This window comes from Synchiropus splendidus, chromosome 3 (genome assembly GCF_027744825.2).
Source record: "Synchiropus splendidus isolate RoL2022-P1 chromosome 3, RoL_Sspl_1.0, whole genome shotgun sequence".
NCBI classification, from domain to species: Eukaryota; Metazoa; Chordata; class Actinopteri; order Syngnathiformes; family Callionymidae; genus Synchiropus; species Synchiropus splendidus.
The window spans coordinates 9875972-9889076 of record NC_071336.1 but is presented as its reverse complement, the minus strand read 5'-3'; the positions used below and the strand labels follow the sequence as shown (position 1 = coordinate 9889076).

Here is a 13105-nt window from a genome sequence, read left to right as displayed (position 1 = left end):
GATCTTATAAATAAAACTGACACACTTATCAACTAAGAAATAGATCTGGTCTGTTGTAGATCGATTAACTATCACACCTATTGCTGGCATTATGGTTCATATATTTTGGATATTAGTTGTGTTTAACCTTTGTGAAGTTTGACCTTCTTGGTCCGGTGGTGGTAGAATGGTTTGCAAGAATTGCGGTGATGTTGCAGTGACTATTTGGTTGGTAGTCAGCTATTGTGCAACAGTTTGAATGCAAGTCCATCCACCCTTCATCAGTCTTTGTGCCGAAGAAGCCAGTCCTCCAGAGCTGAGCGCTATGATTCTCTTCTTTTCATGGCACATTGACATTGATGTTGACACTGAGCAGTGAGGGAAAGGCCAAGAAAAAATGGCAGTTGAGTGTGAATTATATATATATATATATATATATATATATATATATATATATATATATATATATATATATATATATATATATATATAGATATATATATATATATATATATATATATATATATATGAGATGTATGCGAAATGTGGAATTATGAAGGAACATGTATTGCCTGAGATACAAAACCTTCACCGGAATTGAATGTAAATTGCCGTCTGTGTAAACCCTGACTGGAGGTGGCTGTTGGGATGCCTTTCACCACTCATCGGGGGTCCTTTTTTTGCAGGGCAATGAGATATGCACTATTTATGGGATTTGCTCATTTCGGTGGGAGGGGAGCGTTGAAGCGTTTGAACTTAAGAGACAACACACTGCGAGGCTCAGTCGAAGGGAAAGAAATCAATGGCGTGTTCTGTGAATTCAAAGGAGTTGCAGTTCAGGAGGATGTTGCCAACGTCCGGGCAAGTGTGACTATTTGTGAATCAATGTGTGCTTGAACATAAGGGCTGTGTGCTCCGGACGTACGGGAAGAAAGTGTGTGTGCGTCGGGTGATATCTGTCTTCATTAGCGACTGTACCGAGTCATGCCAGGGACACAGATGGTGGGGACCGTATTGGCACATAATTGGGAAGCACACAAACCCCAAGACAAACAATGTGCGCACCAACAGTCTTAAACTGAATCACGCAGCTCTTGAAAAGTCCAAACCTGCTTTCTTCTCCTATAAAACGTCAGGAAACCATGGCAGGAGCTACCTCAAGTGTAATTTCAATTCTCTCCACAGCTCCCTTTTTGACTGTCATTCATTTTCTTCTGAAAATAAAAAAAAAAGGACACACCAATCAGAAAGGCTACTCTGTGAGTCTGGCATGAAAGCCAGGCGCCACGCCTGCGTGTGTGGGTGATGAAACTACTGTGCGCTGCAGGTCCTGCTCTCCTTTGCAAGGTTGAATGGGAGAGCAGCTCTCACTCGCTCACGAATGCAGCTCTGATCAAGCGGGGGCCAAAGACAGACACGTTCTTGACAGATACTCAATATGGCAACTTTGAACCCCAGAACACAGGCAACTTCAGGCTTAGAAAAATTCATTCAAAATCATGGAAACTCTCAGAAATGTAACGTAATAAACTGCCGCAGAATTGTGTCGCAATGATGCCTTAATAGGATGTTGTGTCAAAAACATTTCTCTGAGTTTCACCTGCAACGTACATAAACCATTGTATTCTGAAGGGTGGGCTGCGCAAACATTTATCCACCAGTGACAGCAACAGCAGATGAGTACAAACACTATTAATGTCCAATTTTGTGCTGGCGAAACAATAGTTTAGGACTTGCCCTTAATTTGCAAAGCAACCGAAGGGAAGATCGATACAAAAATAATTTCCAGAAGACCGTTTAGTAACAGCAGACTGCCTTTTATATCATTATGCCCAATTTTCATAGATTTCATTCCCCTCTTCAGACACCAAAACTAATTTTAATGGGGTGTTTGTACGGTCTGGTGATAATGGATTCGGCCTTTGCTTTTGGCCATTCAATTGATTGTTATTCACAAAGATTGTTTAGAGTCAGAAGAGAGTCAATGGTTTGTGTTTAATACAGATCCATTTGAAGCTTCTGCAAAGAAATTGTCAAAGTAGCGATGATTTCATAAATTGTCTTTTTTTGTCTTTTAGTGTCCTCTTTATTTGATCTTTAACTGAGAGTGCAGACTTTCAGCAGTGCAAACCTTTTTCGTGATTTGTTTACATGATTTTAAAACCAAGGTTTGGCCTTTTTGTCTCAGCTCACTCTTCACTGAAAACTAAAGCCCGAACAACAAAATGATGTCAAGGTTGAAATAGGGACCAGTGCATGATTATAGAGGAGGAAGGTCATGGTACATATATATATATATATATATATATATATATATATATATATATATATATATATATATATATATATATATATATATATATATATATATATATATATATATATATATATATATATATATATCAAGATTCAATATTGGATGAAAACAAAGACTTTCAGTAAAGTAAAAAAAGGCTTTCAGAATATCAGTGCATCTTCTTATTTTGCTGGTGTGTTATTTACTTCCACCTGAGAAATTCCTGAGAACACCCTGCTGTCTGAAGGATTACTTTACATTCGCTTGAACTTGTATGGATGCAGGCTGAATCAATGGAAAGCACCAGTGTCCTGAGGTTTCAGATTCATCGCCATATATGCAGTTGTACAGACATTGGAAGAAATACAGATTTCGAGAATGATCGTAATCTTAGTAAGACGTTAAAGAATAAGTTAGTGTGTGACACAACATACAAATGAGATGCGTGATAAAACACAGTGGCTTATAAAGTTGCATTGCTTCGGAATGGCAAACATGTTCCTCCCTTTTTCCATCTTTCAAGAAAAAGTTTAGCATGTTGTGCGTCTTCACTCCCATGATCCTTTGTGGGTCACATCAACGCGTCAGACTGTTTGACAGCACAATGCAAACAGATTGTGCAGGCAATAAATTATAGTGCAGACTAATATATAGAATTAAATTACTCAGAAATGGATGAACACTCACACCATCACACGTGTGGGCGTCACATATATGACTGTTTTTTGAACATTGAAAATGGGCGAGCTCATATCTCCGTCCATATAGAAATATTGTCTGTTATCTCATAATAAAAGCAGCGTGGCCTTGGTTAATGCCAACTCAATAGATTCCCCTGTTAAAGTCTGTTGTTAAATGATGATAGCGAGAGATTCTGCCGTCTCTGAGGGTTAGAACGCGCAAGGCACATTGCTTTATTTAGTGGCCCCTTGTGCCCCATTAATCTGACACACACAGGAAAAGCTCCTATACATATGTTTAGCAGCATAACTGACTCAGCAGGAAAAGCAATGGCTCCTTTTCATCGAGACCCAGTCAGATAAGTGGTGGGTTGCACTTGATAATAAAGCTGCTCTGTCTAAAAAGTTGCATTCATCATACGGAAATATCCTCCTCTGTGTTCATAAATAAGCAATGATGTCCCTGACAAATATACCCCAAAGCAGACAAAAGCTTCACATGCACTCAAATATATGTGATTGGTCCACAGGAAATGTATTCAAACGAAGAGAGGCTTGTTCATAACTCTGCATGTGCTCACCTCCGAAAGTGCTTCTCCAGATGGGCGCACCACAGGGGTTTGCCCAAGGTCCATCACCTGTTAGTGAAATGCTAATATAAAACATAAATAAGTCCCGCTGCTTGTTCCCACTCTGACTTACATTACAGCATCTGTCATCTTAAGTCGAAATTTAGAGAGACGTCCCACTCTGCCTCCATTGTCTTGCTGTGAATTCACAAAAAGGCCAGGTATTAGAATTCCCGCTAGGTCAGCGTTTGTTGTCTGTTGATTCTCCGCATGAGAAATCAATTCCAATCATCCGACACAGATCCTCATCTTAGCACCGTCCCGCCTCTGTCTCCTCTCCCACTGGAATCAGTCAGTCTTTGTCTTGCGCTCGCTTTTCAGTGACAAACAGAATTAATTCTTTTGTGCTTCCGTCCAGTGGGGAATAAGCAGACCTGGTTTGTTTTCTTTTCTCTTTGTGTTCTCTCTGTGAGATGGTTCTAAGGTTGTCTGTGGAGTCTGACTTATTTCCAGCAGAAGTGGAAATTGTTTAAGTGAGTTATTCACATTGGATTAGTGGCTTTGTGCAAGACAAGTTTCTTGCTCACGCCACCGCTCAGGCTCTGACAACACACTATAGATAAGGGCATAATGTTCAATTCGATGGTGAGATTGCCTAGTTTACTCTCCTAATGCTATTACTGTTCTTCAATTTGGATCACCCATCATTTGAAAAGCTCAAATTATGTGTCTTGATATTTGAGTTGCCGTAATTCAGTCGGCAACACTACGACTTCAACAGTCTGTGTTTTCCATTGAAATGCGTGAAATTGTCAAGGTTATTACTTCCTGCGTTTCTTAGTTTCAACTGTAAAAGTGAGTTTGTCACAAAATGGAAGTCGAACCCTAATTCACGTTTGAAATAAAATTAAGAAAATGGGCTGATGTTAACATGACAAATGGAAAAAAAAAGAGTTTCAAAAAAGACAAAACATCTTCAAATTGCCTTCAGTTAAATCTGTTTAAAAGCTGTCAAATATGAATGGCATATTATAATTGTATAATAATAGTTAATAAGTACAAGTAAATAGTTAATCAAACAAGAAAGAAAAAGTTTATTTCTTTCTTCTTTTCACATTTCTATTGGCAGTTGCCACTGAAAAGGTGATTTCCAATTCCTCCTTTCATCATCAGTCCTAAACACCTGAGCTCAGTCTTCATTGTTTACTCTCAACTTGATTCGTCCTCAGACGGTGGAGACCATTTAGCCTGGGACACTTCAAGAGAAGAAGATTGATAAATCGTGAAATAATCTTAAAATAATAGTAAATGTCAATGTCAAATGATGGGTTATCTCTCCATCACCTTTGCATTTTGACTGCTTTTAATCACTGCTTGTGCAGAGCTGAAGCAAATATGTATTGCTTGTTTGCATAATTTGCCTGTCAGCACTGTCATCATACATTATTAAGAGTTTGACTCCCTGACACATCCCTGAGCACCGCGCGACCCCGGACGCCTTCCCATCCATGTGCTTTAGTGTCGCAGACAAATGCCCAACTTCATTCTCCCCAATGTTTTTTTCCATCTCCAACTTTATGAGTCATGACTTGTTTTATTGTCATTTCCTGCACCAGCTGTACACAGGAAATGTGGTGCTGCGATTTGGGACGCTGTGTTGGCCAGCAGTGGTCCTTCGTCTCTGTCTGGCTTCCAGCCTTTTGGCCACCATCAGATTGTAGCTTGCTCATTAGCATAAGAATTGTGTCAGGCGAGCTCAGGGCTCTGCTGCACATCCATGATCCGACAGAGATTGTTTGTGACGGTTTGCATGTCAGAATGACCACACAGAACTATCATTAAAAGAGCATGTCAGATATAGGGAAGAATGAGTCGGACAAAACTATGTGGAAGTTTTTCTTCACCTACCTGTCCATTCAACAAAACCAAAAGTAGCCTCATCTTTTAGAGCAATGAAGAACCGATGAGACTGAAACGTAAAGTACTGTTGCGATTGATTTTCTTTCAGTCGCAGCTATTTATCCCACTTATTTGCCACTTCAAAATGATCTTCATCTGACAATTATTAACACTACTCATCATGAAAAGGGACATGTTTTTTTTTCCCCCTCTCTCTTCAGTACCGCAGGAGCTCATGTAAAATCGTGCATGTAAAATCATTTTCGTCAGTTTTTGCCTGAATAATTTCCCGAAGCCTTTCACTGTTGACAACATTTCAACATTTACGGTTCACTGATCTAAATAGTTGGTGACCTTTAGCATCTGGACAGCTGATTCACCAGTCCAATCTCTCTTAAAATTGAGAATTAGTCAGCACATATTCAAATACCAGTCCTATTATATAATAAAGACTGATGTTAAAAGTGAACGTGCAAGTATAATGAAGACAAAATATTTACATATTAACTCCTGGATTTGAAATGGCTTTTGCTTAAATGCAGAAACTACAAAATAAAATAAAATGGAGTGTGCACATTGTTCTGTGAAGTATTTTCACCGTCTGAAGGTCCCTCCACAGACAGATATTTTCTAATGTGACAAAACTGTCTCACTTAATGTTCTAGTGCAGCCAAAGTGAAGGATGGCAGGTATTGACCAAAGCTTATGAAGAGCCAGTGTTCTTGTCTTTTCGGTGGAACAAACATTTATCACTTGCCTTTTCCAGGTTAGCCCGGCATCACTTTTGTCATCATTACACACAGATGACTGTTTGATGGTCAGCTTCAGTCTCTCCTGTCAGTTTGATGAGTTCCTGCGATACTGTTCTCAAACTGTATCAGAGTACATATGACTGCTGTGGCGTAACGAAGAGGAACAAGCGGCTTCACGGCATGAAGTCCGTCACACAATAGAGCTTTCTCCTCCTCTAGAAATCCAAGCACATTTATTATATTTTTGTGTGAGGACATTTTAATTGTTCTACACTCCATATTAGTCACAGTCTTTTAAAGCAAACAGTAGATTCTGGAAGAGTCCCGAATAAGGTTGTGGAACTGTGCATAAATATGCAGCATGAAATGATCATATGTAACACTCAAAGAATATAAAACTGAATCAAATTTGGCACAGTGTTGCGCTAAGTGAGAACCGGGAACGTGCCTTGATGACATCCCTAGAGTGAGCTTAGCTTTCCAGCATCAGTATCGGAGATGAGATGCTAAGCTGCTGCGTGACGGCTGGATGTTCTCATCCTGCCAAAGAGCCCGTGCTTCCTAAGAAATGTCGACCGTTGTAAGGAGTAGGGAAACAACTTACAAGAAAGAGGCACAACAGAGTGTCAACCATCAGCACCATCATGGCCTAAAAGTTCTTTTCAAACGGGCTCTGTAATCGACAGCAACAACCACGGTTTACAAACATAAACTAGCATAAATGTATGAAGCCGGTGGAGAGAAAGAACAGTGACAATACTCAGACGGACAAGATCAGGTTGCATTATTATTTTGCACTGTTGACCTTCTTAATAGACTGTTATGGAGCTGAATGTCCGAACTGCTTGTCTACAGAGTTGGCACATCTGGTGAAGACACACAATGGCATGGGTGCTTGACCCAGTCATGACGACCGAGCATCGCACTTGTCTGCATCACAATGTAATTCATGTTAGAATTTTGAGACATTTTTGTACACGCAGCCTGAAAACAGTATTTTTTTTTCTTTTTTGTTGTCAGATGATTAGCATAAAACTCAAAATTCTAAATGAAAAAAGACGAACTCATCAGATGTTGATGCATCTGTTTGAAACTTTCATGTACATAGCAAAGAACAAAAGTTTTTCTTTTACTTTTTTCTCTTCCCCACTCTTAACTGGGAACTGAAATCCTCAAGTTTTAAACATCACTCTTTTGATTTTGGCTTTTTTTTTCTCTCTCTCTTTGATGCCCGGAATTCAAGGACTGATGTTTATTTACGTGTTTGTTTGAGTGCTGCATTGAATGGATATTCATGGCATTTTCCGGATTCATTGGGAAAGGGCTAACTTAGAAGTGATGACATGTCAACCGATTACCTTCTGTAGCTCTGCAAGCACTCGGTTTTGAAGGTTTCCTCATCGACTTGTATTGCTTCTCTCCTCTGCTACTCACACACCAGCTCCTTTCAGGACTTACTGAAAGACAATTGAAGCTAAAAGGCATTTTTTCTGTTACCTTGAAGAATTAGCAGAATCATGGTATTGTGGACTATATCTCTGTTTCCATAGTCATGAAGTTTCTAGGCAGAGGTTTGTGGTAAAACATTTTTTGGCTCTGCCTATTTTTCATCTCTGAATTCAAGTTGAGCTGAGTATGATGGAAAGTCCTTTTTTTTTTTTTTTGTTATTTGGTCTCTTTGTAAAATTCTGCACTGCAATATATATTGCAAATTGGTAGAACTAGTTTCATCCGCCACACTCCTCAAACACACACACAGAAGGGTGACAAGGAAATCTCATCCAGCGCTCTGGTGTTTTTTTTTTTATTACAGTGTGTGTCAGTTTGCCCTGCAAACCAATGGGTCCCAGGCTTCTTTTATACCTCCCCCTCCGGCCCAGAGGTCTTTCTCGCTTGGCTAACTAGGCCAAGGCAGCATAAATATCTCTGTCCGCAATGCCATTGTTAGGAGTTGTGTTGGCCAAAATGGCTCTTTCTCATACAGTGCAGTACTGGCCCTTGCATTCCGATCATAAATATTACATGGGGTATATTCTAAAGGGAGAGAAATCATGCTCATTGCAGCAGCGCTTTTTTGCAATCTTACATCAGCCAGCTGGCTCTGGTGCTCCTTTGTTACACCTAAGTTAACCACTTGCTACCTTTCTATTCGCTTTTTTTCCTTTCAAATATTTTCTGTGTCAAATCCTCAGCTGACAACTATTCATATCTTTTCTTAAAAGCTTCTCAATCCACTTTCATGAGCCTGAGAAGAGAATGCACAATAGGAAACCACTGTATCATAAAAAACATTTCACAGATAAGCAGGAAATTACTTTTTTTATGTGCAATATGTGAAAACAGTGATGTGGCAAGAAACATATTTCCTGGGAACGGAGGGAAAAAAAAAAGTAAAAAGAGGTAACCATATTCTTCTTGTCCCAAACTTGGAGAACCAAATCATAAATATGAGTCTGGCCAGTTGTAGGTAAAGAAGGATATTGGTTTGGATGTAGTTCAAATGGTACACAAATGCGCTGGAAAGGGAAACTAATGTCTAAGCAGCATTTCTTCATCTTTCAAGTTGCCACAATTAAAAAGAGGTTCCATGTGTTACATGCTGTGAACCTTGCTATCAGACAGGTGTAATTACATAATCGCAACTATAGGCAAAAGGAATGTGCAATACGGAGCGGAGCGTTTAGTGCAGCCTCCGTACATGCTATTTAGTCAGTAAGCTACTTTGAAATGGACGAACCTGGTGACATTTTATCCTTTTCTCTGTAGAGAACTCTTCAAACATGAAAAAACATAATAGGGCCCCTTTTAATATTTTCATCTTGTTAGTAGAAGCAGCGCCTACAGTATATATTCTCCGTCATTGACTATGGACTGAAGTGAAATGTATAAGTGAAACTATTCACCTCTCCAGTTGGTTATAGCGTTTTCCTGATTTTATCTTTGGTGGCCTCCTGCTGCATGTCGGCCAGCATCTGATATGATGTTTGCCTTCATAGCTCTGTCAGTGCAGAAGCCAGAATCTTTTTATTTCCTGTGTACGGGGGTACATTTTGCAAACATTCAGGTTTTCTCCGCTGGTGTTCGCAACAACTGCGTGTGGAAAGCTGTGGGTGTGTGTTCATCTTCCCCGCTGTTCTGTTTGTGATTGGAACTCCCTCCCACTACAGGCAAAGGACCGGAGATGCTGTTTGCGGGACAGAAGCTGAACGATAACGAGTGGCACACAGTGAAGGTGGTGCGAAGGGGAAAGAGCCTGCAGCTCTCTGTGGATAATGTCACTGTGGAAGGTAAGCAGAACGTGAAGCACCGTTGGACTCTATTCTGCTTAACATGGCCACACTGCACACCCATCCTTGCCACTTAGCTTTTTTAGTACCCTCCAAACATTAGCAAGATATATGTTTTGGTGCTTGAGCCTCCCATAGAGTGTCATGTGTATTTAAATGGTTAGATCATAGAGATCAGAGTTCAGCAGGTGGCGCTCTGTTTAAAAAAAAATGGGCTGAGGTTTCATGGAAATTGTTTTTCAAAGTAAAATATTGAAACTGCTGAGAGTTGCATCCAGAGACTTCTGAATATTAGGACACCATTTTCACAGCAGATGTACTCTGTTGTGATTAATAACATTATTATTATTATTATTATTTTATGTTAATCACTCAGAGATGTGTTCCAGAATACCGTCTGAATCCATCGTTTTTTTGAATCCCTCACTCTCTGTTGACAGAGTGGTGCAATGTGAGCAATACTGTCTACAGGTATATGTGAAGATGTTTTCTAACCCAGTGGCTGGTATTGGAGTCAAGACCACACAAATAAAGACCAAGACATTATCGAGACTGGAGACCAAGACAGTATATGTAAGGAGTCTCAAACTGATCCACAAATGAGCTGCAGCGGGTGAAACACACTGCATCGGTCTGATAGTTAACAGTCTTACCTGTGTTTGGGTATCCTCATGGTCAGTTGCAACAAAAACCGGCACCCACGGTGGCCCTCGTGTGGATCAGTTTGAAAATCCAGATAAATAATAAAAAAAAATTTTTTTTTTAATGAACAAAAAGCCAGAATCCTTCTTTTGCCAATTGTGGCAGGTTGCTGTCTCTGTCGGTCTCGACTGGTTTGGAATAGAAATCCAGATAAGAAAAAAGTGTTTAGAAGCTCATGTTCAAGTCTGTTCTATATTTGTAAGTGATAGAATGACTAGCTTGAAAGGTCAGGAGAAAAGATTGGAGTCCTGAGCACCCAGTGCCATGGCCTCGGGCTTCAGATGGAGTAAAGGATAAGAAAGCCAGAATATTTGCAATGGGTTCTATGAAGGGCACGAAGAAGAAAGGGCGAGGCCAGAAGCAAGAAATGACACTGTGATGCACAACTAAATATAACTGCTTAGTTATGGTGAAAAAGGAGAAGACATGCAAAGTCTTGGCAAAGGTTTCAACGCATCTTGCCCAAGCAGCGCGCTGCCAAGTTCATTACTGCTCATCTCCAGTCAACAATATTTAAGTTGTGTTTTCTTATATTGCTGTGTGATTTACTTCCAACCTCACACAAATTGAATACGCCCACGTAACTACATGAACATATAGTATATTTAGAAACTAGTTTTCATTATTAATTGGATGCTTAACTTCATCTGTCTCGACAGTGACACATTTAATACTGGTCTTTAAAAGGTACTTGAGCTTCAACGCTAGGTTAAACATTCCTCACTTGATAAGAAGATGAGTAAACAGGAGGCCATTTGGAAGTCAGTCGCCAGGTGAAAATAGATTCGTATGCTTCACCCAGCGTCCTTTTCATAGCAATCCACGATCCTGCGTGCTTGAGTTATATACACTTGCTTGAATTATACACCTGCTTTCTCTGTCATTTCAGGTCAGATGACGGGCGCCCACACACGCCTCGAGTTTCACAATATCGAGACCGGAATAATGACGGAACGCCGCTTTATTTCTGTGGTGCCCTCAAACTTCATCGGCCACCTCCAGGGTCTGACCTTCAATGGCATCCCCTATCTCGACCAATGCAAGAACGGGGACATCTCATACTGCGAGCTGAACGCACGCTTCGGCATGCGGCACATTATCGCAGATCCAGTGACGTTTCGAACGAAAAGCAGCTACCTGGCATTAGCTACGTTGCAGGCTTACGCCTCCATGCACCTCTTCTTCCAGTTCAAGACCACAACGCCTGATGGCTTGATGCTCTTCAACTCCGGAGACGGCAGCGACTTCATTGTTGTGGAGCTGGTTAAAGGGTAAGACATAATGTACTCATCTTGTTTTGCTTTCATCAGTTACTATTCTCAAACGTTGATAATACAAAGCGCCCACTCTGGCTTAAAGACTAATCCTTCTGTGAAAACTATAGCTTGACCCAAATTTACTATTGCAACAGTCGACCAAATGGATCTTTAACCATTTAAGCCGTATGCTTTTAGCCTTGAAACGGCTTATTATCTAAACAATGAGAACTAAATCAGACAGTTTACACAGATGATTGAGTCACACACTGTCACCGAGAGTGAGGCTGTCTAGGTAGAAGTGGCATCAATGTTTGCCTGAGAAAAAACGGCAGCTGTCAACTCTGCTTGGCTCAGTCGGGCTTTTTGGATCCTCTTAATCAAAAGCAAATATCTGGTGTTTAATCTTTCCCACCGTCATTTTCACCAGCAAGTGTTTTAGGAACAATGCCTCACTTGTGAGGAAGAAGCAAAGAAATAAATCTTTCAAGAGTATTTCAAGAAAGAAGAAGAAATGTTTGTAGTGGCAGCTGGTTAAACAGGAGTGCATCTGTGGAGGTTTGCATTCACAAGAAATATACTAATTTAATAACACATAATATAACACAGGGAAATGAATATCATGGCACAAGCTTGGCCATGCTTGCCTCACAAAGAAGATAGCGATGCAAGGGTCAAATGGCATTTGTGAATATCAGCTTCAGCTGTCTACAGTATCTGATATGGACGGCACTGAGTGACACTGAAATGCGGGGACAAGGCAGGACTCCAGACACTACAGAGACAAATACACATGGTCATTTATATGTATTGATATACCTGTCAGGTGTTCGTGCTCTTAAATATGTCATCAATTCTCATCAGAAAAACAACACAAATTAAAGCAGTCTAGGTGGCGCACAGGTTGCTTGTGTTTGTCGACTACATGGAGTGCAAATGTGACTAAATACACTTGAGTCTATATTATTATGAGCAGATTGGCAATTGACGTGTGTCAACCTCACAGTTGGTTTGGTCTTTCATTTAAATTATATCAAAACTAAATTTGTGTCATGAATTGTTTTGTATACTCGCGCTCTGACATAACCACACATAGCACGCCAAAAAAGAAGAGTCAAGTGGGTTTTTCAATGGTGAAGCAATTCCATAATAGTTTAACAAATAAACATATTGTTATTGATATTGTAGAGTTGTGTTTTTACTTAAGATTCAAGTCAAATGTCAGTGAAACCTAGATCAGATTTCAGAAAACACCTTTAAAATACATACATAAAGACAGGATTTATGTACTTCTAAAACTTGTTTTCTTAAACTACAATTTATGGAAATATAGTCAGGTTTGATAAATGAGTCACTGAAAGTGAAATATTTACCAGCAACATTGTCCTATGTGACCTGTCAGAGTCCCTTTACCTCAATATCATTTGAAAGCACTCCGTTTTTCCCATTGGCTAAATAACCTAATTTACGTAACTTGCCTTTTCAGCTTTGTGCACTATGTCTTTGACCTTGGAAATGGGCCGTCGCTGATGAAGGGCAACTCCGACAAGCCGCTGAACGACAACCAGTGGCACAACGTTGTGGTCTCCCGGGATGCCAACAATGTACATACACTCAAGATCGACTCACGCACCGTAACGCAGCACTCCAATGGCGCCCGCAACCTGGACCTGAAAGGTACCGTC

The 13105-nt window shown here is 40.2% G+C and overlaps 1 protein-coding gene across 16 annotated transcripts in view; it reads left to right on the top strand.

Moving 5' to 3' along the window:
• The window catches only part of nrxn2b (neurexin 2b), a 633241-nt gene that overhangs the window by 317267 nt on the left and 302869 nt on the right, over positions 1–13105 (top strand). For all 16 annotated transcript variants that reach the window (XM_053860769.1, XM_053860768.1, XM_053860772.1 and 13 more), the window contains 3 exons: positions 9343–9462; positions 11054–11435; positions 12907–13097. In XM_053860769.1, coding sequence (XP_053716744.1) covers positions 9343–9462; positions 11054–11435; positions 12907–13097 — 693 coding nt within the window. The remainder of the gene's footprint in view (positions 1–9342; positions 9463–11053; positions 11436–12906; positions 13098–13105) is intronic.